The following is a 23,690-nucleotide window of genomic DNA, read 5'->3' on the forward strand; positions in this document are numbered from 1 at the left end:
TGAATTAACAGCGACAAGAAATCAGCTCAAAGCACAACTATGATGCGTAATTAACACGTCTCAAAACGCGCATTCAGAAAGATACATCGACACAGCGGAAAAAAAAATGAGGGGAGAAAACTGAGGAAGACAAATGACCTAGGGAGCGAAGGTGGGATATCGGAGAATATTTTCCTATTTGCCATACACAGAGAGAGAGAGAGAGAGAGAGAGAGAGAGAGAGAGAGAGAGAGAGAGAGAGAGAGAGAGAGAGAGAGAGAGAGAGAGAGAGAGAGAGAGCCGATAGCGGAGAAAGAAATACTTCATTGAATATGCGAGAAGCGGAGAGCGAGAACGCGGGAGAGAAACTCGGCATACTATGCGGAGACCGATTCAAAGCCGATAACGCCAAATGTAATCAGGAACAATCAAGAAACTGCCGACTCGATAAAAGGAAAGTTTCTGCCCAGTTAGCGACTCGGAGATCGACCGCCACACAGCCGAGTGGTCAGAGCAGTAATAAGCTCGCTCTGACTTTCCGGGCGAACAAAGAAACCAACAAGCGAGCGGCACGAGATGAAGAAAAGCAGCGAGAACTCAGCAGTGCCCCATCGGTGGTCCGGGATATAAACCATTCCCAAAAAGCACAGAACGGCAGAAATTCAGCGCCACCCCAAGCAGGGGCAGCAGCAGTGGAAAGCGGACCGATACAGCGCTGTCGAAGGGCCGACGAAGATGTAGCGCAAAGGAGGGAAAACAGCTTAAACGGAGTGCTCACATCGCGGGGCACACGCCACAGGAGACGAGAAAAAAAAAATGAAAATAATAAAAAAAAAAAAAAAGTAAGAGGCGAAATGGTAAAGCACGAGGCTAAAGCTGATTGCCTAGGCGCTTTTCTGGGAACGCTTGATCGTGAACTGTCGAAGTTCGACCATCCGATTGCACAAGTCCATGAAAGAAAACGAAAGGGAAAGAAAGAAACCCGAATCCACGAGGGAAAAGAGCGTGCCCCGCGCTTCTTACGTATAAGACGTGCAGCCGCAGGCCCTAACGGATTTTCCATTCATCTGCTGCTTGTTTTCCAATCCTCCTAGGACCTAACGTCAGCAGCGGGGGAGGTCCGCTTCAAAGGAACGGAGAAACAGCGAGAGAAGGAAAGAGCGAGAGCGGAGTAGTAAATCTTTTTCAATTTATTTTATTCTCTTCGTTCCGTTTGCGCCAACTGTGCCAGCTGAGATGGACTGGGCGCGGTTTGAGCAAGCGCGATCCGAGCGAGAGCGGAGCTTCATTAGCCGCTTGTGTATCATTAAGTGTAGCTCTCCAAACAAAGAGCCGCCGGGCGGCTACTCATCGCATTCGCCACCACTCTCCGTTCCCTCCCTACTCTTCTTCATTCCCTAATCATCACGAGGAGGATTCCTTCTTCCCATTATTCCCTTCTCGTTTTCTTCCACACGTGCCAGTTGTCCCCCTCGCCTTCCCCCTCTCGCATAATGATGACTCGCGAGAGAACAACGCAACGAGAGGCAGGCAGCGCAAACAGCGAGAGTCGAGATTCAGCGAGATGACAGGAAGAGAACTGATATGAACAAACAGTCAAATCCAGCTAGAGATCGATATGCGCGCCCAGAAAGGCAGGCGAGTGGACCGCCTACAGCCAAGGAAAAGGTGAGGGAAGGGGGAGGGGGAGGGGGGGGGGGAGTAGCATATGACGTTCTTGTTTCTCCACTGACATTTTTGGCTCGTCCCTCTCCTCCCGGCAGCCCAGAGCTGCAGTGGGAGCATATAGCAAAAGCAAAATGGAATGCGCATACGAATGCGAGACTTGTGCGCCCGACTTAAACGTCTTTGCTTGTAGGAATGAGATTAGTGCAACTGCAAAACACAGAAGAAACAAGCAGTCATTTGAGATTGCCCCCCCCCCCCCCCCCTCACTTCCCTTCCGCGCTCCCATTGTGTAATCACGCACACGGACGAACACTTGTTTTCCCTTTCCCCAGATGTCCTTGGGACGTTCCCTGCGCACGTGTAGGCCCCCATGGTGTAAGGATGGTTACTTTCGGCACCCGTGTAACACTGGCATTCAGCGATTGCATGCCCATCAAAATAGCTGCAGAGGAAGAGGAAGCTGTAACAAACAACGTTGAATGATATGTATAACCGGCGTACTGAAAGATGTTTGCCATACCTCAGCAGAATAAACTTCAGGCAGCAATTACAATCGAAGTTGGCACCTTGTATTCATTTGCCTCTAATGCGACGGAATGTTAACTAAACACTTCCTTTCTCATTTTGTGAGTCGTCTCAGGGCAGAATTACACCAGAGCAAGGCGATCGGAAAGCTACGTGAATTTTCAAGGCTTAAGCAGCCGAAGGGCAAGCCGGCAGGTAGCGCGAAAAGAGAGAGAACACAGCATGGAGGAAATGACAGGGCACACATCTACAGATACATGTATGCGACGGCGCAAAGAGAAACAAACAAATAACGAATCGAGAAAGTGGTGCATGTGGGGGCGATTGCACTTAATAAAGGGTCGTAAATGAAGATTTGATGCCTTATCAATGGTATCTACTATAAGTACTGCCACTAGGGATGTACCCAAGGAACATCTTATGGCTATCAGGGCGACCAGTGAAACTTCGGATAAACTGGCGGGTGGCCACGGAGGCAGCAATAAGTCTGGCGACAAGCTATATTTGTGTAACTATATACACAATTAAGTGTAATCGAAATGTCAAACAAACTGTATACAACCCGAATGACGCTTTAGAATTAGTTTCCTAGCGACGTAATTGCCGCTGTACCAAACTGGGCTCAGACGCAACGCGAAGTTGTGTTGATCCCCGCGAAAAGCTACAATGAGATCCTTCTTCCTCTTCTGCAAACCTCCAAGGGGAGATCTTCCGTTAGCAAGATAACGAGATAGTTCGATAAAAATGAAAATGAACGAATACTGCTACAGTTTTGGCAAAGTCAAAAGTAAAATGCTCTTGCTTACCTGATCGCTGTCCGGAGCCTGCCAGCTGTCATTGCTCTGAAAAAAGAAACAAAACAGCAATACATCAAACCTCAGAAAGCAACTGGAGGCAGACAGACACTATATAGAAGCCGAAAAAAAAGAAAAAAAGAAAAAGCTTTCCTCGCGTCAAGAAAACGTTAGTTCACTGTTGGGACACTTCATCTGAAATATTTCGCCGAGTGGTGAAAAAGCCCAAAAATGCCCGATGAAAGCCACGCACACACGGGCCGAGAAACAGCGGACTTCGTAAAAGGGGCATGTATAGGGTAAACTGCAGTATGCTTTTATTTTTATTTTTTTGAACATTCCGAATATGAAAAGCATCATCTATGATCCACAGTCAAGACACCTGGAAACAAGTAACAACGTGCGAGAAAGAAATGAAAATGCATGCTCTGATGTGAAATACAGGTGCAAGGTTCAGCTACGTCTAAACTACATGCCGCCTTTAGCTTCTGGTCCCATATCTCCCCTATATCTTCCCATAGATCTTATAACTTCCCTATATATAATATCAAGGCGACAGCAGGTCAACAAACACAACTTTGCTACCCCAGTTTCCAAACACATGAACAATCGCAGCGACCTCTGTGAACTATGTGCAATGAATCCACTGTATAAGTTTCTCCCGATGCGCGCGTACGCTTCTAATGCACACGCAGCCGAGACACAACAAATACATTAAACAAGGATCGCGCCGAGTAAACAAAGCAGCTCCCAAATGTTGATTCGCACTACTAAGCAACATCCCTCACTTGTTTCGCATTAGCTGAGGTACACGTACAACTCGGTAGGCAAGCAACGGGTGTCTTAAAACGCCGGCGCATTTTATTATTTCTTTCGTTCGTCGTCCGTCGTGGCAGCGGAGTCCCAACGCGCGCACCGAAAATAGCGCACGAGTTGCGACTGGGATGCGAGCGCGACCGGAGACGAGTGGTTCGCCTCTCCTTACGAGTCGAGCGAAGACAAAAGAGCGGAAGCAGAAGCGACGCACCTCCCCCGCCGTCCCCCCTCTTTTGTTTTCCATACTCCGCGGCTCGTTCAAAATCCAATATGCGAGGAGCGCCGTGGTAACGTTGCGCGCGCTTACAAGCATTACCTTCCTACATATTTGCTTCCTTTTTTTCATTCGTCTCTCCGCGAGCGAAATTTTCGGGAACCGAGCGCCGCTGGCCGTCCGTGCTTCCCGCGCGCGTTATGAAACACATTTGCATTCGCGAAGCTCAAATTTGGTTTTCCGTGCCACATTTGTTTATGTTTGTGTTACGTACAGACGTACACATGCCAGCATGCACTTCATTCACAGTTCTTATCAAGTCCCGCACTTCCTCTGCTTCTCGGAGCTCCAAAGTTGGACTCGGCAGAGCAGCGCGCAGCGCCATCTCGCAAGACCCGTCTTTCTTTGCAGTGACGACGAGAAAGAAAAGAAGAATAGAATTACCACATGCCACACGGTGCACGAGAAAGCACAGGCTGGTGAGCGTGCGCCGTCTGTTTCCCAAGCCCTTGAGCAAACTTTCAAGTGAAGAGGCGAAATGAAGCCGTCCCTCGGAGCGATATTACTTCGACGAAGAGGATCAAGATGCCGACTCAACACGGAGTATACACTGAACTAATGCAAATGAAACTTCGGCGGGACATTATACCCGACTACGTTTACTGTTTTGCTGTTGCTGGGCGCACACATTGCTCGCACGTTCGGCCAGTGCCCCACCCCCTTCTTCCCTTCTAACTTTTATTTGTTTAGATGACCGTTTTTATTTTACTGCATAAACAATACCAGAGTCACGACGCGGAAAGGCGGCGTCCATCTGGAGACTCAGCGCGAAATTTCCACTCTACAGATGCACCATCTACCCTATCATCTCCGCGTGCACATTCACCCTTCAAGAACATATACTGTTGTGTTCCTGAAACTTCGGTTTGCGTAAAGAAGGCTCTTTACAACAGGGGCATCAAACTGCTTAACGAGGATAAGTCCAACAATTTCGTAAGACTGCCGCGTCAGGTATCTCATCAGGCCACTAATTTTCTTGACCTTTGACACGGTAACCGCGAGAAACCGTTCAAATACAGGCGTTTCATTAACCTCCGAGAAAGATGTGCCCTAAAAACTATTATATTCGGCGATAGAAATGCACGTTTAACCATCGCTCAACGGCCCTGACTACTCTTACCTATACGCACCGCCACGACCTCTACGCCGGCAGAGTTCAGCACGCACCGAATGTCTACTGGCATACTTTTCATATACAGTGCCTAATTGTGGGACATAAGGAGAGCGATCCGCACGCACTATACCTTACGTCTACATTTATACGGCCGCAAACCAATGCCTCCCATACCCCTCCCCTCTTTTTTTGTATGCTAATATCAACTCGCCTCTTACAGCGGTTACTCTGCGCTAACCGGTGGTCACAAAATTAGTCCTCTGCTACCTTAACGTAAAAAATAAAGGCCTTCAGTGATAAGAAGAGAACTATAGAACCTGAATCTTATGAGGGTAGCTCACAGTATCACTTTTAAAGTGATACTGTGAGCTACCCTCACTCCTCAGCGGCTAAAGAAAACAGAGGAGCAGAAGATGTCGCCATTTGTAGCCCAGAATACAAATGTAGCTTGCAGATTAAAAAAAAAAATGAAAGTAATCTCGCCTTTTTTTAGCAGTAGAAGTAATACACCTGGAAGCTGGAGAAGCTTAACGGAAATAAAAGTTGCAGTGTCACGCACACAGCTAAGCAATTCTTTTTCGCCTGCCGGTCCCGAGGTTGCGGCTTCGACACCGGCCATGGCCGCCGAATGTCAGTGGAGGCGACATACAAAGACGACCGTGCGCTGTGTGATGTCGGCACTCGTTAATATATCCTGGGTGGCCCCATCAATCGGCAGCCCCCCAATATAGCATTCCTCTAGAGCATGGTGTAGGTTAGAGACGTTAAACCCAACAATTTACAAGTTTGCCTTGCTGAATGCACGGATCAAGCTGAACGTAGGTTTTACTGTGCCAAATAACATTCACGGTGCGATTAAAAATTAATTCGCTTGGGATTGGCATCGTCGCAGAGAGAACGGCAACGTTCGCGCAAGTATTCAAGACAAGAATGACAGCGACTTTCTCCACTACTGTACTGGCATCCATCTTTAACACAAGATGTAACTTTCCAAGGGCGGAAATTTCCATCGCATTTCCCAGGACTACCGACGCCGTGCTGTGGCCCCTAGAGATTTTCACTCGGTGACCACAGAAACTTGGCTTCCAGATTTCTTCATTGCGAAGAAGTTACCTCTCAAAGGGAGAGAGTTAGTTTTTTACTCATCTAAGCGAAGGAAAACAGGAAGGAGGAAGCGGAACAAATTAAAAGTACGGCACAGCAGCAGCACAAACAAAAGATCTGAAGTTTATGATTCGTCCCTTACTTTCTCAAACTTCGTGCACACAAGCTAACTTTCAAAGGTTATCCCCGCCCTTCATATGTTTTTTTTTTTTTTCTTCCCCCAAGTGCTTAGCCGATGCGATGCTGAAAGAGGGAGGTGGGCCAACCGCGTTAAGCAAAGAAGGTGCCGCGCTGTGGGCCTGCAGCAAGGCTTTCTTTAGACGGCATAGAACTGCCGCGAGACGGTCGTTTATCGCCTCGCACAAAACCAGGTACTGCGAACGCAAAGAGGCGATTGCTAGGAGGTGGTCCCTGCGGCGCGACGGCTGCAGCGGGCACAAGGGAGCCCACCTCCGCGCCGAACGCGGCTCCCAAACGATTCCCCGGACGAATCGACGCAGGCCCAACCTTTCGGACGCCCGCTCATGAATCACGAGGGCACCGGGCAGAGTTTGGGGCGGCGGCGGCCGTACGCTGCGCCGGCCGGCGCTATGCATTGGGGTACCGATGGAAATGACCTTCCTTAACGCACCCTGGGCACGGACGCGCGTCAGTGCAGTGCACGGGTAGCCAGCGACACCGCACGCGGTCCTACAGATAAGGCCCGTGTGCACCTCCTGCTTGATTTACCCATTTCTCTCGTCCCAGGTTCCTTCAACTCCGGCGCACACCACCTGCCAAGCTCAGAAACAAGTTTCGGGAATAATCGCCCGTGCGCGGTCCAGCGAAATCGGGCACAACGGATCGCATAAGAAATGCAGCTGTATAATAGATGGCGGAATATCAAACTAACCGCTAGCCTACTACTAAAACCAGCGAATGAAGCCTTTCAAGGGCCCAAAGATCAGAACAAGGTACTTAACAGCTACGTCGCGTATGGAGCCTTCCCGTAACGAGAGGCAAGAAAAACAAAACAAAAAAGGAGATACTGCGCCCTTCTTCTACGATCAACAACAGTGCCGCGATTCCGAGCCTTCTCCAAATTTAGCGGCGCGGATGCAGCGCATTCATCTTCTGGGTCAGAGCAAACAAGCCTGCTCCCATGTAAATGATCTGAGAGGCCGATCCTCCGCTGGCCTAACAGCAGGGGAGGTTCGCTCTGAATCCTCCGTTCGGGTTGTATGCCTTCAGCCTCCAGCTGTTCATTCTGTAATGAAGTTGGGTCACCCGCTTCCAAAAGAGTGAGAGAGGACGTGCAGAATTTTCCTGAGATCCCTCCACATCGGGATAAATGGTAGGTGGCGTGCACAGGAGGCTGCGCCCAGGAAATCAGAAAATATATTTACAGGCTTAGAATTGTCACGTGAGGTCACGTGGTCTACCAAATGGCGTTGAGATCGCCATTTCTAGTGTACTCCGCAAACGTCCCGCCTAATAGACAAGTACGCACACACATGCGCACTGCCCGCAGCTGTTCAAGCCTGTGTGATTACGTCATCGTGATTTCGTCCTACGTGAAACCATAGCAAAACAGTGCATTTTCGAACGCAGCCTAAACCCAGCGCACTCGAGGCATGTCTGCACGTTACACAACTCAAACCACTCAAGGTCAACATTTAAGCGCGTCACATGCAGGAGGCCCAAATTTCTTCCCAAATGCCGACGCGCTACGAAGGATCGTGCAATCGTTCCACTTACGCAACGAGGACCGAGAAACAAACGAGCGCCGAAAAGGTAATCTACTGCGCGCGCGTACCGACCGGCTTGAGCCGGCAGCGTCATCTGGCGCAGCTCCTTTGCAAGCTCGCACTGGCACAACTACCAACGCATCAAATATAAGCCCTTAGGATAAACGTGACGACCTCAATCGATGTCCATACACTAAGGTTACCTCTAAGCAAAAGTAAAGCCAACACCAAAAGAGCTTTATTTCAGCTATCAAAATTCGATCAGGACAGCGGGCGGCTGTAACTCCCCGGAGACTCCGCAAGCAACAAAATTAATATGCCCTGCGGTCGGCGTTTATGACCAGGGTGTATATGGCACAGATAACCGAATATGTTTCGCCGAAATACTGGCCACATGGCTGCTTGTGCAATGGCCCGATGGAACGAGTAAGGCGGCAGTTTCGATACAGCGACGGCATAAAGCCTGGGTATGACACATAAACCTTTTTTTTTTTTTATGCCCACGAAGGTCGGTAGAGGCAAAGGGGAACGAGAACATGCCGCTGTCAAGCAAACAAATGCGAGAGTTTGTACAAGGTTTTTTTTTTTTTGTTTTGCAGTCACAGGCAAAAGTAAATCGAATCAAGCAGATTGGGCTGATAAAAATAACAAGAAAAAGTCAAGTTCACATGATGCGCGGACTCCTGTTTTTAGTTTTGGAACCTATGTTTAATAAAGGAGTACCATCGCAAACTATATTGGCGTCATAAGCAATGTCAGTGAAAGACATGCACAAAGAAACATTGCCAAGTAAAGCAACCAGCACGCGTCGTAAACAGCGATTAAGATCCATACACATTGTTTCATGCCCTGCATTACATCGGTGATCGCCTCTTGCGACGAAACATACCTGTGTGCACAATGAAACGAGCTGAGCTCGAACGCAAATGAAACAAGCCATGAAGAAAGCAAAACCAAGCTAAAGATACAAAAAGCAGGAGCATTTGTGAATAATGCCATGTAAACGTGAATGAGAACTATTACCAAATGATGACAACCAATTTAGAGAATTCATAACAGCGCGTTGTTTGTTTTAGCCGAAAACGTTCCTACAAAGCATGCAATGACGTTATGAGGGTGGACAGCGTCAGAATCTTTCCACGGTTTAAGTCTCCCCGTACAATCGTGTAAAGCGATAAATTAGCGCACACAGCAGCACAAAAAAGAGCTCGCAACCGTTCATCTGCATGGCTATCAGATGGCTGAAGACTGACTATCGCAACTGAGCTTTCCAAAGCACCACCCAAAAACGCGGAACATTAGAGCTGCTTCGCAGAGGCGACTTTCAAAGGACGTAGTTTCGCCTTAGCCCATTAGACGCGCTCGAGAGCTTTGGGGCACATTCGAACTCTGTCCGACACTGCGCGTGCAGCACGCGCCAGCCTCAAGTAACGAGCGGGACCCGGCTCGAGTCCGAACCAAGTACTCTAACGAGCTTCCAAACCGAAGAGACGTGAAGTTCGTTAAAGCAGTCCTTCGTAGAGAGTCGGGGATCTCACCTTCAGCAACAGCCTGAGGCGTATTCGGGCGAAGAAACGCATGCCGCACGCCGGAGCAGCCCCCTCTCGCTTTGTCGCAAACGAGGACGCTCTCCAGGAACTGGAAAGGACCAGGCCGAAAAAGGCGGGCTGTAGCAGGGGATTACCGAGGTAACCAGGCTCCTCCGGGTGTGCGACACGGGAAATCTCGATGCACGCCGGCCGGCGACCGGGAGCGAGCCTCTCAACAGCTGCCGCGGGACGACGCCGAAGCGGGGGGAAAAACGCCGGGAGCGCGCTCCCTTCCAGCGCCACGGCCGCCGAGATCGCAACAAATCGAGCCCGGCGCGCGCGCCCTTCCCTTCTCCTCTTCCATTCCCTTTCCTCCTCTTCCAGCCCGACCTCTTCCTCCAGAACTCAGCTGTCTCTCTCTCTCTTTTTCCGCGCTCTCATCCAAACGTGCTCTGGCTTCTCTCGCGGTCTTCGCTCGTTCCGGAGCCCTAACCTCAGAGATGCGAACGGTCACGTGGGCAGGTTGAGCTCCCCCTTCGCTCCCCTGTGACCCTCTTGCTTTCGTCCCAAACATATCGCTGGCTATGCACCAGACGCGACGGCCTCTCCGCCCAAGCGGAACGGCTCGAGGACGTTTTCCTTGCGTTGTGGGTCGGTTCAGTGAGACAGCCCAATCAGCGGATTTCGAAGAAACGGCCTCGCGAATAACAGTTTCCAAATAGGGTGCAATAAGCTATAACTGGGCTCGGAAAGAAACTAAAAAAAAGCTGAACAGAATAAATAATCTACAAATGCGATCAGAAGCTTTTTCCTTCTGACGCGGTTGGCTTTCCTGGGCAGGCTTGCACCGGGCTGACGACTGATAAATAACAGAAAAAAGACAGCGACCAAGAGTCCACTGGAGAGGAGGAGCCCTAAGGGGAGAAAATGCTCTGAAACATGGTGCAGGCAGATGGGATGAGGAAGAATGGATATCTGGTGTCAAGCGGAGAGGACGCGCCCTGGCTGAGAAGAAATTGTGTGTAATGCGAAGTTTTCGTGTGCAGTCCGGCTGAGTCAGAAGTAGAAGAGAGAGAGCAGAAAAGGAAACTCGTTCAAATCTTCGAATTACTACAGGCCTTAGCTGAAAGGCGACGAACTAGTGTAATACGCCTCTGCTATTACGTCTACTGATCCCGAGAAGGCAGGTTCGAAATAGCCATGGCGGCCGCATTTCGACAGAGACGAAAGGCAAGGAGCCCGTGTACTGTCCGATGTAAGTGCACGTTAAAAAACCCCAGGTGGTCCAATTTATCCTTACTTTCTCCACTATGGTGTCCCCTCGTAATCTTGAGTCCCTTTGGAATGTTAAACACCATAACTGAAAGGTTCATATGCGAAACGCGGTCTGTAATGAGTTCCAACATTAAACCACGACTGTGCAGACAGGGGCAGGACGCTTGAAGCATTGCTCCAGCCACGACAAACGGTGACAAGGCACCTTCTACGAGGCGTTCTCGCAGGTGCTGTGCACGAGTTCACCTCAGGATGAGTGGCTCCACAGTAGGGATTATTCATGTCACCAGAACAGACCCGCTTTCGTCGCATATGAACTCGCTAGCTAGGTTAGAATAGTCTCCACGAGTACATGAACAGCTTTCTTCAAGGGTCCCTCCTTTCAAGAGATGATTCCGGCCGCGTCGCCGCCGCTCCTCAGTAAAGCAGGCCCAAACGAGACCTCTACAGTGCACTGACAGCATCCGCAGTCAAACGAGACCAGAAGCGTTGATCGCCTCGGTCGTTCACTTTAGCGAGCGCGACCAGGCGTTTCACATCAGTTTTCACGGCTGCTGCCTTATTACCTCATTAGAGACCCACGATGGCAGCACACGCCTCCCGCATTTTCGAGCTACCGATCGCCTCTTAACGCCATGGGCCAGCTCGCGTTCTAGGCGATCCGAGAGCCTTACAGCCACCTTATGACGGCGCTAGCGTTGCAGAGGCGAGACTGGCGATAACTGCAATTATACCGTATCGCTGAAGTATAGACCGTACTGCGCGAAGCACAGGCGTTGTAAAAGCGAACGTGTCTCCCATTAACCACCTTTTCTTTTCTTTTCACAGACTAATGATTGGAAATCGAACAGCCGTCATTCGGAGCACGATACTAAATGGGCAACAACGCAACGTATGGCGCGCTAAATGCGTATACGCCAGAGGGCTTCGAGAAGCCAGTTACCCGTGACTGAAACACGAAACCATCGCTCAACCGCCAATAGGAAAAAAAGGTTTAAAGCAAAGGGACAGCGAGTGACCTGCTCTTGTGGGAAATTTCGCGCTGCTGAGCAAGCTGTTGATATGACACAAAAGAGAACATAGAAGAACCCGTAGCGACAAATACGTCGTTATCTTTTATTTCAATTCGAATTAAAAAATAAAAAGCGGGATCCACAGGTTAATAAACAAACGCAATAAAAAAAGAACCAATTTCTAACTTCCAGCTATATACTTTTTTCTCGGGTACTTGAATTTCCCCATTAAATAACGAGTCCCTTAGAGGAAGGGCTGAAATATATGTATTTCAATCAACAGGGGGAAGTTTGTAAAACCAAAAAGTTTTTACGCGGTACACTGAGCTGCTCTCCTAAGGAACATAAAAGAGAGAAAAAGAGAAGAAGGCTGCAAAGGCTGCAGCTTTTTCGCTTCCAAATTATTTTTATTTTGAACAGCCACGCCCAAAAGAGGACGCAATGAATCCGACGTTCGGATGTTTAGTGAAGACTCGACAGCCGAAAAACGATGAGCAAATAAGTTGCGATCAGAATGCTGTATTATTTCCATTTCTCATGCTTGGTTCTTACTATGGTGCATTTTTGCAGCAACAGTTGCAGCAATAAAAGCAAGAGCACGGAAATTTTCCGAAACTAAGAGGGAAGGGGCTGGGGAGGGGACTAAATTTACATTAAATACGTGTCACTGTCAGCGAATGGCAATGCACCACCTTCCCACAATTCGGCAGCCGTTTCTTTAGTCGGACAATGTAAGTGATTTCGAAGGAATCCTGCTCTTCATTCATAAGAAACAGAAAGAAAAATTCGTTTGACACACCTACATAGCTGCAAACCTGGCGAGACCAAATATCGGCAAAAGTCTTTTATTCGCGCGCAAGAAAAAAAAAAAGGGGGGGGGGGGGAGGAGGAGGTCACAGCAATGTTTCAGTATCTGGGGGGATGGGGGTTCACAAACAACGGAAGTTGGAGGGTTGTGTTGCACACCGATGAGCCGAATTCGGTTCTGGTTTCAGTTTTAAATCACCTTTGCCGCAGTAAGACCCGTTGACATTACATACACGCGTCATGCCAAATGTGAAATGTTCACCTTTTCCTCGACGTCCCGAAGAATGGAAAGTCAGGAACATAAAATCGCAAAAAACGTTTGCAAATATCCCCATTTGGGCGTGTAGCTCCACGACTTTATGCGCACGAGAAATCTAATTTTACACTGTGCAACCGTACACGGGCGGCGTAGCCAGCTAAACATACACGAAGGCAACTGCAACAGCAAACATGAAATGGAACGAGGCACAGGAACTTTGACCTTGATTTGGCTTTGATCGGCTCTTTAGCCAATGACGCCGATGGTGCTGCTAGCAATTACGATGAAACTGCAGATCTCGCTGTGCCCCCCCCCCCCCCCCCCCCCCCCCCCCCCCCAAAAAAAAAAAAAAAAAAAAAAAATGTCCTTGCACGGCTGGAGGCAAGCCTATAGGGCTATATAGGGCAGTGGCCGTACAAATCAATATGATCAGTACAAGATAAAGAGTACCCCCGGGCGGATTTGGAGGATTGGCAGGTATGCACATGAAACCGTTTAAACGTTGGAAGGCGAAATCATTCATTTTAGCGCGGCAGCGTTTCTTCCGTTAACGTTCTTTCTGCGAGATGGTTCGCTTGCATTCCTGCTGTGCATGAAGACCCGGCCGCACGCTCGCAACTTCGAGCTGCACTGCGAGGGTGCAACTTAGAATTTCGTGGGAGCGCCAAGCGCTGGCCTCTTCGCGCGCTGAGCTCGATTCTTCCGTTCGCGTACCTCGCAGGCATCGGGGCCACACTCTCACCGCGGCCTCTCGACTATGTAGCGCGCTTGGCCTTGGAGGGTGGCTGGCGCCATGCGACGCCAACTCGGCCGCATGCATCATGCTACCTAGTTGATCTGCCGCTGTGTTGTGCCAGACGAGGGCATGATGAGCCGGCTTTTTGAGACCACATCGGCATCAACTACAGCGACAGTCGCCGACGAAATTTTGTCTGATGGGGCTACTACGGCTTTCGCCTTAAAAAGATAGTGTTTCATTGATACAAAACAGATAAAGCGAAAGATGCGGATATATGCGTAAGCGCGTTCCGGGAAACTTCATTAATTCGCCACCTTCATAGTAGACCTTCCTCCCACATCCCCCTCTCTCGGTAAGTCCTTTTATTACTAAACATAACAACGAGAAATCAATTAGTGTGCGGATAAAAGGAGCGCACGTGCCGCAGGGCCATAAAATTTCGGCAAATAAAAGAGGAAGAACAAGAGGACACGCGCCCGCGAAACAAAACTCTTAGGAAAGCAGCTCGGCGCAGGGCGCATTTCGCACAACGACCTGGCGCTAAGTGCGCCCCAAAACCTCCACTCTTCTCCCTTTAACGTTGTTTTCGTGCGGACCCGCCACTGCCATCGCAGCACGCGCGTTTCACCGCACGACGACCAAGCACTGCGACGAAGCCCAACGGCCAAGCAGCTGCGTAGGCACCTTTTCGCGAGGGGTCGGCGAAGCGGTACAGGGCGGCCCAGATCCTTTGTTGTCGAGCCCTCGTAAGAGCGCGGCTAGAGCTGCCGCCGCAGCATTGCAAATCACGTCCGGGAGCCGCCGCCGCTAACTTTATTTCTCCTTGGGCAGCTTCCTCGCAGCGCCCATTACGGAGGCCATCGGTACGGCGCGAGGTGGCCCCTGCGAGGCTCCTTTACGAGCGCCGATTTTATTGCCACCCGAGCTTGGCCCCGACTACCAGCGTGCGGCGGAGAAACACGACGTGACTGCGCTAGAAGGCAAGGCCTCGCGGTTAATTGACTAATTACATCGAGATAATTAAGCACGCACGACGCTGCTGTAAACATCCTCGAGCAGTAAAATAGCCAGACCCTAGCTTCTCGCGAGACATTGCGTAGCCCCGCCGAGCGCGGAACCGGCGACTCATTGTGAATTACAAATATTCGTGAAAAAATTTCCCAGGAGAGAGGAGAAAAAAATTATAATACGACACCTTAAATGTGTAAGCGGTTCTGTGCTTTTAAAAGTGGTACGATGTAGTCATCGGTGCGGTTTGCAAGACAGGCGTTTGCGTCAGCTGAAGAGAAACGACATGCTATAACGTGCGGTGAACGCATCGACTTGACGCTTTCGAGTAAAAATGAGTAAAAATAGTGACGAAACCGCTAATTACTAACCTTAAGACTGCAAGAAAGCGGCTCATTTCAAGGTGAGCAACAACAAACGAAATAGCACTAAGATTCGCGCTTTTCTGACAATTCGTAGTCAAAGGAATAAACCGGAAGTGCACACCAACACGGCAGGCATGAAAAGCCAAAGTAACCCCGGCACACCACCGCGGATGATGGTGTCCCTTTTCCTAATGCACAAGTACTCGCAAGTCATTACTCACAGCATAATAAGATAAGTGGCTCAAGTAAACACCGCTAAATTAAGCCAGGGAGCATGTTGCACGTTGACGCTTCTCGTTTTAAGTATGAGAAAAAGTGTAAAAAAGGGTCTAGGTGATGTCGTGTTTCGAGCGCGCGTCACTGAGCAGGAACGAAATTATCAGCAGAAAAGTAAGCTAGGAAAAAAAAAATAATCTAGCTACAGCAACAACGTGAGATTAGTAAACAAAAAAAAAAAAAAAAAAAAAAACACCCGTGCACCCTAATAATAACTGAGACTAGTTTGCTTTACTTCGCGAAAAAAAAAAAATGCCCACAGTTTACCCGCTGCTCAGGCTAATACGGTTGCTGGAGAAATTAACCGAAAGAAGAGAGAGACGAGATCGGTCCTATGGCAACAGCCGTTACACACGATAACTCACATAAAGGTGGCATGGCCCAAGAGAACGTCCTTTTAGACCTAGTTTCAAGAAGTGGAAAGAGAGAGTCAGCAGTGAATGAAAGAATGAACAGACCTTGACTATAACGGGGAAATAATTACGGGCGCAGAACAGGAGGAAAACAAATATTACAGCTGATTTGCATAGTTAATCAAATGCAAAGTAGGCGCGCCAGCACTGCTTAACTCTGCTATATTTTTCTTGGCATCACCAAATCTCGAGCGGAGAAAAAAGGTCCCCGGAGAACAAACCCGAAGAGCAAAGAGCGAAGAAGTACGCCAAAAGGCGAGCGCCCTTTAAGACGCGGAGATGTGCACAAGTTGCTCCACCATGCGGTGAGCGGCGCGCAGCGAAGTCTAGTGAGCACCGCGTGTACACGTCATATCCTCCTTATCTGATTGATTGATTTATAGGAAGGAAAAGGCGCGGTAACTGTCACACTTGCTCCGTGGACACCTCAACCGCGCCGTAAGGGAAGAGAGGAAGGTGGGAGTGAAAGTGGAAAGAGAGAAAGGGGAGCCGTAGGGGGCGGGGGGGGGGGGGGGGCTACGGATTAATTTCGACCACCTGGGGATCTTTAACGTGCGCTCACATCGCACAGCACACGGAGGCCTCTTCCTTTCGCCTCCATCGAAACGCAGCCGCCGAGGTCAGGTTCGAACCCCGGTACTCCGGCACAGTAGTCGGGCGTCTTACCACTCACTGCACCACCCCGGCGGGGCTCTCCTCTTCTACGCTTCAAGGTCACGGGTAGAGAGAGGGAGCGGACAGACATGGCGCGATCCGTGGTTGCGGCTACTAGTGCTACGCAATAAAAACAAAATGCAGCGACGACGGTGGTGTAATGGCGTCTTTGACAACAGCGTTCCTCTGCGTATAGACGGGGTTACATTAACAGTAGAAGCAAATGATGTGCGAGAGAACGACAGCATGTCGGTGTAACCGAGCGAGACGAGGCGAGAATTTCCCAGAGGAGAAAGAGCAAAACAGCTCTGCGCTGTTCGCTCATCGGACACCCGAGACGGCCCGCCGGGCAAAGTGCGGGCCTCCGAATTCGTTTTTCTGCAGCAAAGACGCAGCGGAAAGAAGCCATCAATCAAGGGCCACTTGTCACACATCTCGGACATGTAACAATTCGCGCATAAACTAAACCAACTCGTTATTATGTTACTCCATTAGCAGAGGTTTAGTCATGACACAGGGGTGGAAGCGGGCTCGAGCATTTTAGAGCAGCTTTGGGGGGCAGTAATAAAGCCATTTTGGAGCAGCTTTGGAACAACAAAACGAGAGTTTTGGAGCATTTGAATTATGTTTTGAAGCCCGCTTCTAAGGCCAAACGCCTTTGATAATTGCCGTTTTCTTTTTCTGAAATATAAAATCCAACCTGATTCCTTTTTATGCAAGTCCAACGCCTGTCCGGCTTCGCACTCACCTCTGACAAGACAAACGGTCAAAGCATGTAAAGATACACAATATAACACAGGCTGACCTTAGCAGCAACTTGGAACAGGCTAGCAGCAAACGGAACGCTTGCTGGTGCACTTCATACCTGAACACCTAGTCTGACCGAATGCGTTTACCTATTTTGACTTGACGGATTCAAATGTCGAGTCTACCACTTCGATGCGCTTTAGCAGCGATACTAACGTGGAGTCCAGATTAATTAAAATACACTTCAACGTCCCCAGATATGGGGTATTACATGATCCTTTTTGATCCTAAAGTCTGCACTTACCTGATAAATTCCTGAGCACTGGTTATTTTATATGCCAAAAAGGCGCTTCAGACCACAATAACGCGCCTTGATAAGCTTGGCCCCAGTGCCGCTTCCGTACCTTTTGCCTACCTTGGAATCGCAGACGACTGCAGCGCCACCTCGATCGCCTTGTTTGTTTGTAACCATGGAAGAGGTCTACAACTTTGGAAGCAGGCTTGAGCATTTTGGAGCAGCTTTGAGATACAAATAGATGACATTGAAGGGTTACCATCCTTCAGCTTTACTTCACTGCCGCCGGCCAATAGTTCATCATTTTTTGATTGATCAATGCTGGGGCTCATTTTTAATATCTTGGCAGTAGGCCATATGCCTTTCCAACACTCTTGAGAAGTTTCCTATTGATTGACAGCTTTGGCGTACCAACCCACAGCGCTTCAAGTATGCTTTTGTCTGACGTAGGCCTGACGTCCTTCTAAGGGACAAATGGGCTAAATGTTTGAGTACTGGCTTGTTTTCATAGTAAAAGCATTACTCTCGCTACTCTCTCCATTGGCGATTCAAAAGGCTGGAAGGAGGTGCTACGTCATATGCATAGCGCATTTTTTTTCGCAATTAACTACCTCCAATCATCTGCGGCTCATACTAAATTTACTTGCGAACAAATATTTATTATGCTCCATGCTTCTTTCCATTACAAAAATTTCATTTGTATTAAGCCCAGTGCAAGATACGTTATATCTTTGACCCTGACGCTGTGACATTGTTCCCATGTTCTGCTAAATTTGATGGCAGAAAATCAGGGCAGCCAGTTCGGAGCAGTTCTGGAGCAATATTGCATTTTGGAGCAGGGTGGAGCAGAACGGAGCAACTGGAGCAGCGCTTCCACCTCTGATTTCATGTACACCCCTGATTACTCAACGACTGAGCTAAGGTCGTTAAAAAGGAAGATGAGTCCAGGTGACATCAGTTTTGGAAGTAGGACTAAAGGTGAAGATAAACACTGCCTTTCGTCGATAAATTCTTCCCGAAGATAAACAAAAAACTCGCGAGTTTGGGCCTTCAAAACATGTCCGAATGTCACTTTCGCGTGGCGTAAAGGGGAAAGGAAGGCCCTGCCCACAGTACTTACTGGCAAGCTTCAGTAACAAACACAAGCGTTCTTTTTTTTTTCTTACCCATTATTCTTCAATCAAAACAACACAAGGCCAATTTTACAATGAATGCTTAGTTACTATGTTGGCCAAACTTATCGAGTTACAACGTGGTTAACAAGACAAGAGGTGAATATTATTCACAAGGTGGCGATAGTTAGCCCCCGCCATACTAGCGAATCCCCGGGAAACAGATGGTAACGCTCGCGACAATTAGGATTACAACCCACACATGACATTAGACGCCAGGATCGAAATTTTGTCACACCGCGTAAGATAGAAACACGGCAACAAATATATACCCGATGATCATTTCTCGGGAGGCTCCTATTTTCCCCATTTACTATCAAAAACGCACCCCGCTGCTTTTCTACGGCAAGCGCAGAACAAACATTACAAGCAAGATTTTGCTAAGCATCGGACAGTTACACAATTTCCATCAGATAACAGTTTCGCCCAATATTCAGCAGCTGCCTCAAATTAAAAGTTACGCCCAGGAAAGCTGGAGTTTCACAATATATATCAATGCCCAATTAAACGTGGTCTCATGTTCGCTGCCACCGTAACACATAAATATTGACCACCGCACCCTGAAGACTAACTCTTAAATACAGTTAGTAGCATCAGTCTTCAAGACACGCTCCTAAATTAAAGTGTTCAATGCATTCACTTAGTAGGTCCCCTTTTAACACACCTGAACCAACGAGACTCGGAGGCCTATTTGCGTTCGTCACGCCCAAATTATAACCTCAATTTATCTTCGAGTGCTTTTGCTTGGTTAGCTGCAGGAACTTCACCAATTTCGGCATCATCGGTTTCTTGCCTCGATTGCCCTGTTTTTGTTATTAAGGTTCCCCAGATTATTCGGTCACTAACGACTCGCGCACTGGCGATCACGCCGGGTTTTCTGCGTCACACTATCGCGTAAAATACTCCAGGTAAAAATATAACCAAAAATACAATACCTTCCCGCCGGGCAAACTTAAGGTGTTCGTAGTGACTACAATTATCAGAAAACAGGCTCGAATGATTAAAAAAAAAATGTGAACAAATATTGCAGTTTAAGAGCGCAGTGTAGCGCTGCTTGCTGTGCTCGCGCGATAGTGACGTATATGACTATGATAATCAGATAAAGCATAAAGCATGTGAGATGATAAACCATTGTAATGATTGTACAAAAAAAAAAAAAGAAAAAAAAACGACACCTTTTTTTCCGGAAGAAAGAAAACTGAACTTTTTTATTTCATTACTAAGGACGTTAAAAGTTACTTCCCTGGAGCGCCAGTTCAGAAAACTGAAAAGTTAGGCGCTCAGGAAGCAAAGCGCATGCTACGCCGTGTTTGTCCTCATTAACGTGCGGGAAAGCTTAATTATATTTTCAGCCGAGGTACGCTACGCACGTTGTCGCCAGCGTACATATGGAACGCACAGAATCAAAGGAGGATGCCAGAGGCACAAAAAAAAAAAAAAAAAAAGGCACGGACGGAAATGCTGGAAGCCCGAGAGGGACCTACACGAGCGCAATATGCAGGTGCCGTTAAGAAAATAACGCCTCAAAACACAACAATCCTCCGAATTCCTCCTTCAGCCAAGACGAAATGGAATGCTTACTAGTCCCGAAAACAAAATGCTAAAACTTCAGCGCAGGTGATTTCTTCGAGGGGCCAACACGGAAGAATACCTCTTAAGTAACGCAGTCAAACAATACGTAACGAGATAAATTTAAGCGAAAAAAAAAAACAGTGACAAGTGCTTCCTCTTTGCTGCGTAACGTGCTAAACATTACGAAAGCGATGACTGCGCTGGTGCCTGCCTTTCACTAGTCCGCTACGCCCTATACAGTAAATCCGAAACTTACATACAGACTTAGTGTTGCAGCTTGAGCTTGTAGCAGCGCTCACTCTGGATCACGAGAGCGGTGGAAGCAACAGAAGTCGCGTGCAGTGAGCGTTCGGACTTCGAGTTAGATCGAAAAAAAGATGTAAAAACCTTGGGTTCCAGTCCACATATTACGGGTGTGGGTCATATCTCCAACGGCGCACAAGCGACTACACGATGACCTTAGCGGGCGCGTTTGAAAAAAGCGCCGTGCCTGGCGCTTGTTTCGTGCAAGCGACCATCGAACGATCTTCATCACGTGACCGAATATTGAAGGCTTATACGCTTCCATCCGTGGAGGAGTAGCTGTCGCTATCGGATGGCTGCATATTCAATGCAGGCATACTTCTCTTTGTTGGAACAATCCACGATTCTACGCCAGGCAGCACGACGAGCGACGTCGAGGGAAGCGAGACGGGTCTAGCCACAAAACGCTGCCACGCGCGAACAGCTGCAAGATACGACAAAAGTATAAACGAAGCTTCAGTAAGCCTTCCGTAAGCAAGGTACGCCGTACACTATGGACCCATTCTTAAGAGCGTGCGTTTCAGGCGGTGCCCAAAGAAACAAAAGATATACTTGGGCAATCACTCAGAATGTATTTGCAACTTTTTACTTCACGTACATAAACGAGTTCATTGCGATTGTACGTTCTCAATGACGTCCAGAATTTAAGTGCCATGGTGGCTGGTATCTAAGATAGTTTGCTTTATTTCATACGCCAAGAAAGTTCACTCGAAAGCATGACGAGCCAGAACTACAGGGTAAACAACAGCGAGATGAACGGGCGTCTCGGACGGAACACTGCATACCATATATCACTAACTCGTGTAAGGCGCTTCTTTGCCACGAAACAGAAGCCATAATTTATGAGCCACTGCAACACAAAAGTAGCGCTAGAAAGGAAAAACAGCAGGCCCATTGCGATATGGTACCCCGCATCTTCAGCCTGGTTAGATTATTTGATGCGAATATAAGCCCAGTGGAGCTACGAGTTACAAAACACAGCGTGACGTGCAACAATCGAAGGACGAAACAAAATACAGGAAAAACGAAGAAGATAAAAGACGCGGCAGAGAAACATCCAGTGGCCCACTTTTAACCGTCCGCCCTTCGAGTATCTTCTTGTTTCCCTCCGCCGTTGATGTGTGCGCAGCAGCCTCGTGTGCTCGCCGAAGCAGGCATGCGTTTAAACAGCGCTTTATCTTCCGGGAGCAGCCGGGTATTTCTGGCCCCCGCGGGCTCGCCGAAGACCACAATGACGGGAATTAACGAGCACATCGAACGATGAAATCGGACGGACGCGAGAGCCCGGGAAAAAAGGTCGTAAAATGCGAGAAGCAGAAATCGTAGCTCGCAAACTGCGATCTCAACCCAGATGAGGCGGCAGAGAGGAATTACAAGGAAGCTTAAAAATATATATACAAATGAAGGAGACAAAGAGTGGTCCAGAACCAGCGCATCAAAAGCCCCCCCGGGGACCTCATCTCTCATCGTCTGCCGTAAATTGAGAAGAAAAGAAACAATAGACAGACGATATGAGCCTTTCTCAAGCGCAGTATGACATCGAGAGAGTGAAGGGAGAATGAAATGTAGAAAAAGACTCAATGTAAACAAGTGAAAAAGAAAAATGGGCCCAACGGAGCGAAAGTGGGAGCGAAGGGGCACCGCTTGTATCCGTCCATCTAGAGTTTCTCGCGTCGTGGCTAATTAGCCCTCCTGGGAATTGCAATCGCCATCAAGCTCTAGCAACCGCTGCAACAGCACTGTCCGTTGGCCACGGAGACAGGGGCGCCTTTCATCTACAGGACACACCGAACACAGAGAGTTAGAGCAGCCCCCCCCTCCCCTCCCCCCCCCCCCCCCCCCCCCCCCTCCCATTTCCTTTTTTGTTTCTGGCGCCAGCAAGCAGTTCTTCAGGCTCACAAAGGGAGCGCGGTAGAAATGCTAAAGGTGACGAAAGAAATGGCTGAAAAGAAGAATGGCTACAAAAGAAGCGAAAAGAACAGAGAGGCATCGCTAGTCGAATCTCTTGTTTCCCTCGTAAAACGCCCCAGAACGGATACAGAGCGGAGGGATCCCTTTCAGAGGCAGGCGACAAAGAATGGAGAGAAGATAAAACAAAAAAAGACAAAGAAGAGAGTACAGAGCCAGTGAATGAAGAAGCCTGAGAGGTAACGAAGCTTGGCTGACTGCTCCCGCAGGTTCGGTCAATTAGATCGAAGAAAGTTGCTCGAATGAGGTCGGTGCGCTGGCACCACAGCAGCGACTGTCGATGCTACCTTCGTCGTCGCCGTGCTCTACTTGGGTAGCGCGCTTCGGCTGCCACGCAGCCATCACCAGTGACAGCGACCGTAGTTCGAGGCACCGCTTTTCACGAAACTCCCCAAAATGCTGCGAGAACTACGGCTACAAATTGTTTCTTTCTTACCAAACACAAACGTACTCGTAGAGCGCTTCCATCGCTACCTCAAAGCAGTACCCACGGCGCACGGCGGTCCTATAGGCCAAGTCACTCGATGCTCTTCCGCTCACGCTGCTTGGAATCCGATCTGCATTCAAGGGGGATCTTTTGTGCCCGTGCACCCAACTTTTACTTTTCTTAATCTTTCTACACTTACCAGTCCGGACTACGAGATGTCCTACGCCACCTTTGATCACAGCCAATGCGAACCCACCCACGTACTGTGTATGTGATTCCACACCTACACACACCAACGCATGTTTTCGTGTATTACGGCCTTGAGAGCGGTTCCCTCCAACCATTAGAGAGTTTTAGAATACGGGGCCCCAAGGAGCTTGGGGTGTGGAAATGTGGCTCCCTATTCTAAAACTCTCCGCCCCAAGCGTTAACCCCAGACCCCAAACATGCCTTACGTTCTGCGCATGCGCTTTTCGACGCCCCAAGGTGGGGAATGTTTGGGGTCTTGGGTTAACGCTTAGGGCGGACCCTATTTTTTGGAAACAGCGTTCGCCCTAAGCCGTCTTGGGTCGCTTGGGTTACGGCAAAATGGCGGCGGCCGGCCAAGCGGCGGCCGCTTGCCTCAACACCGATTCTTCGTTGCCCCTGCATGATGTCGTGCGTTTACGGCAAACGAAAACCGTACAAAGCATGTGCTATGTGTAATGATGCCCGCACCACCAAAGTCAAGCGATAAAACGCACCAATTATTTTTTTATTGCTTCCAGATTTACCGAGCTGTTAGGCTTAGCGAGTTCGCCACGTATTGTTTCCATGGAGACCACACGAGCACGGAGGTTTCCCCGCTCAGCCTGGATCGGTTCTTGG

General features: G+C 48.8%; 1 protein-coding gene across 7 annotated transcripts in view; it reads right to left on the bottom strand.

Moving 5' to 3' along the window:
* The window catches only part of dlg1 (MAGUK family member discs large 1), a 627,306-nt gene that overhangs the window by 212,410 nt on the left and 391,206 nt on the right, over positions 1-23,690 (bottom strand). For all 7 annotated transcript variants that reach the window (XM_084594971.1, XM_084594967.1, XM_084594969.1 and 4 more), the window contains one exon: positions 2,979-3,014. In XM_084594971.1, coding sequence (XP_084451097.1) covers positions 2,979-3,014 — 36 coding nt within the window. The remainder of the gene's footprint in view (positions 1-2,978; positions 3,015-23,690) is intronic.

Source organism: Amblyomma maculatum, chromosome 2, assembly GCF_055883805.1.
Source record: "Amblyomma maculatum isolate TAMU_Amacu chromosome 2, ASM5588380v1, whole genome shotgun sequence".
In the NCBI taxonomy this organism is placed as follows: Eukaryota; Metazoa; Arthropoda; class Arachnida; order Ixodida; family Ixodidae; genus Amblyomma; species Amblyomma maculatum.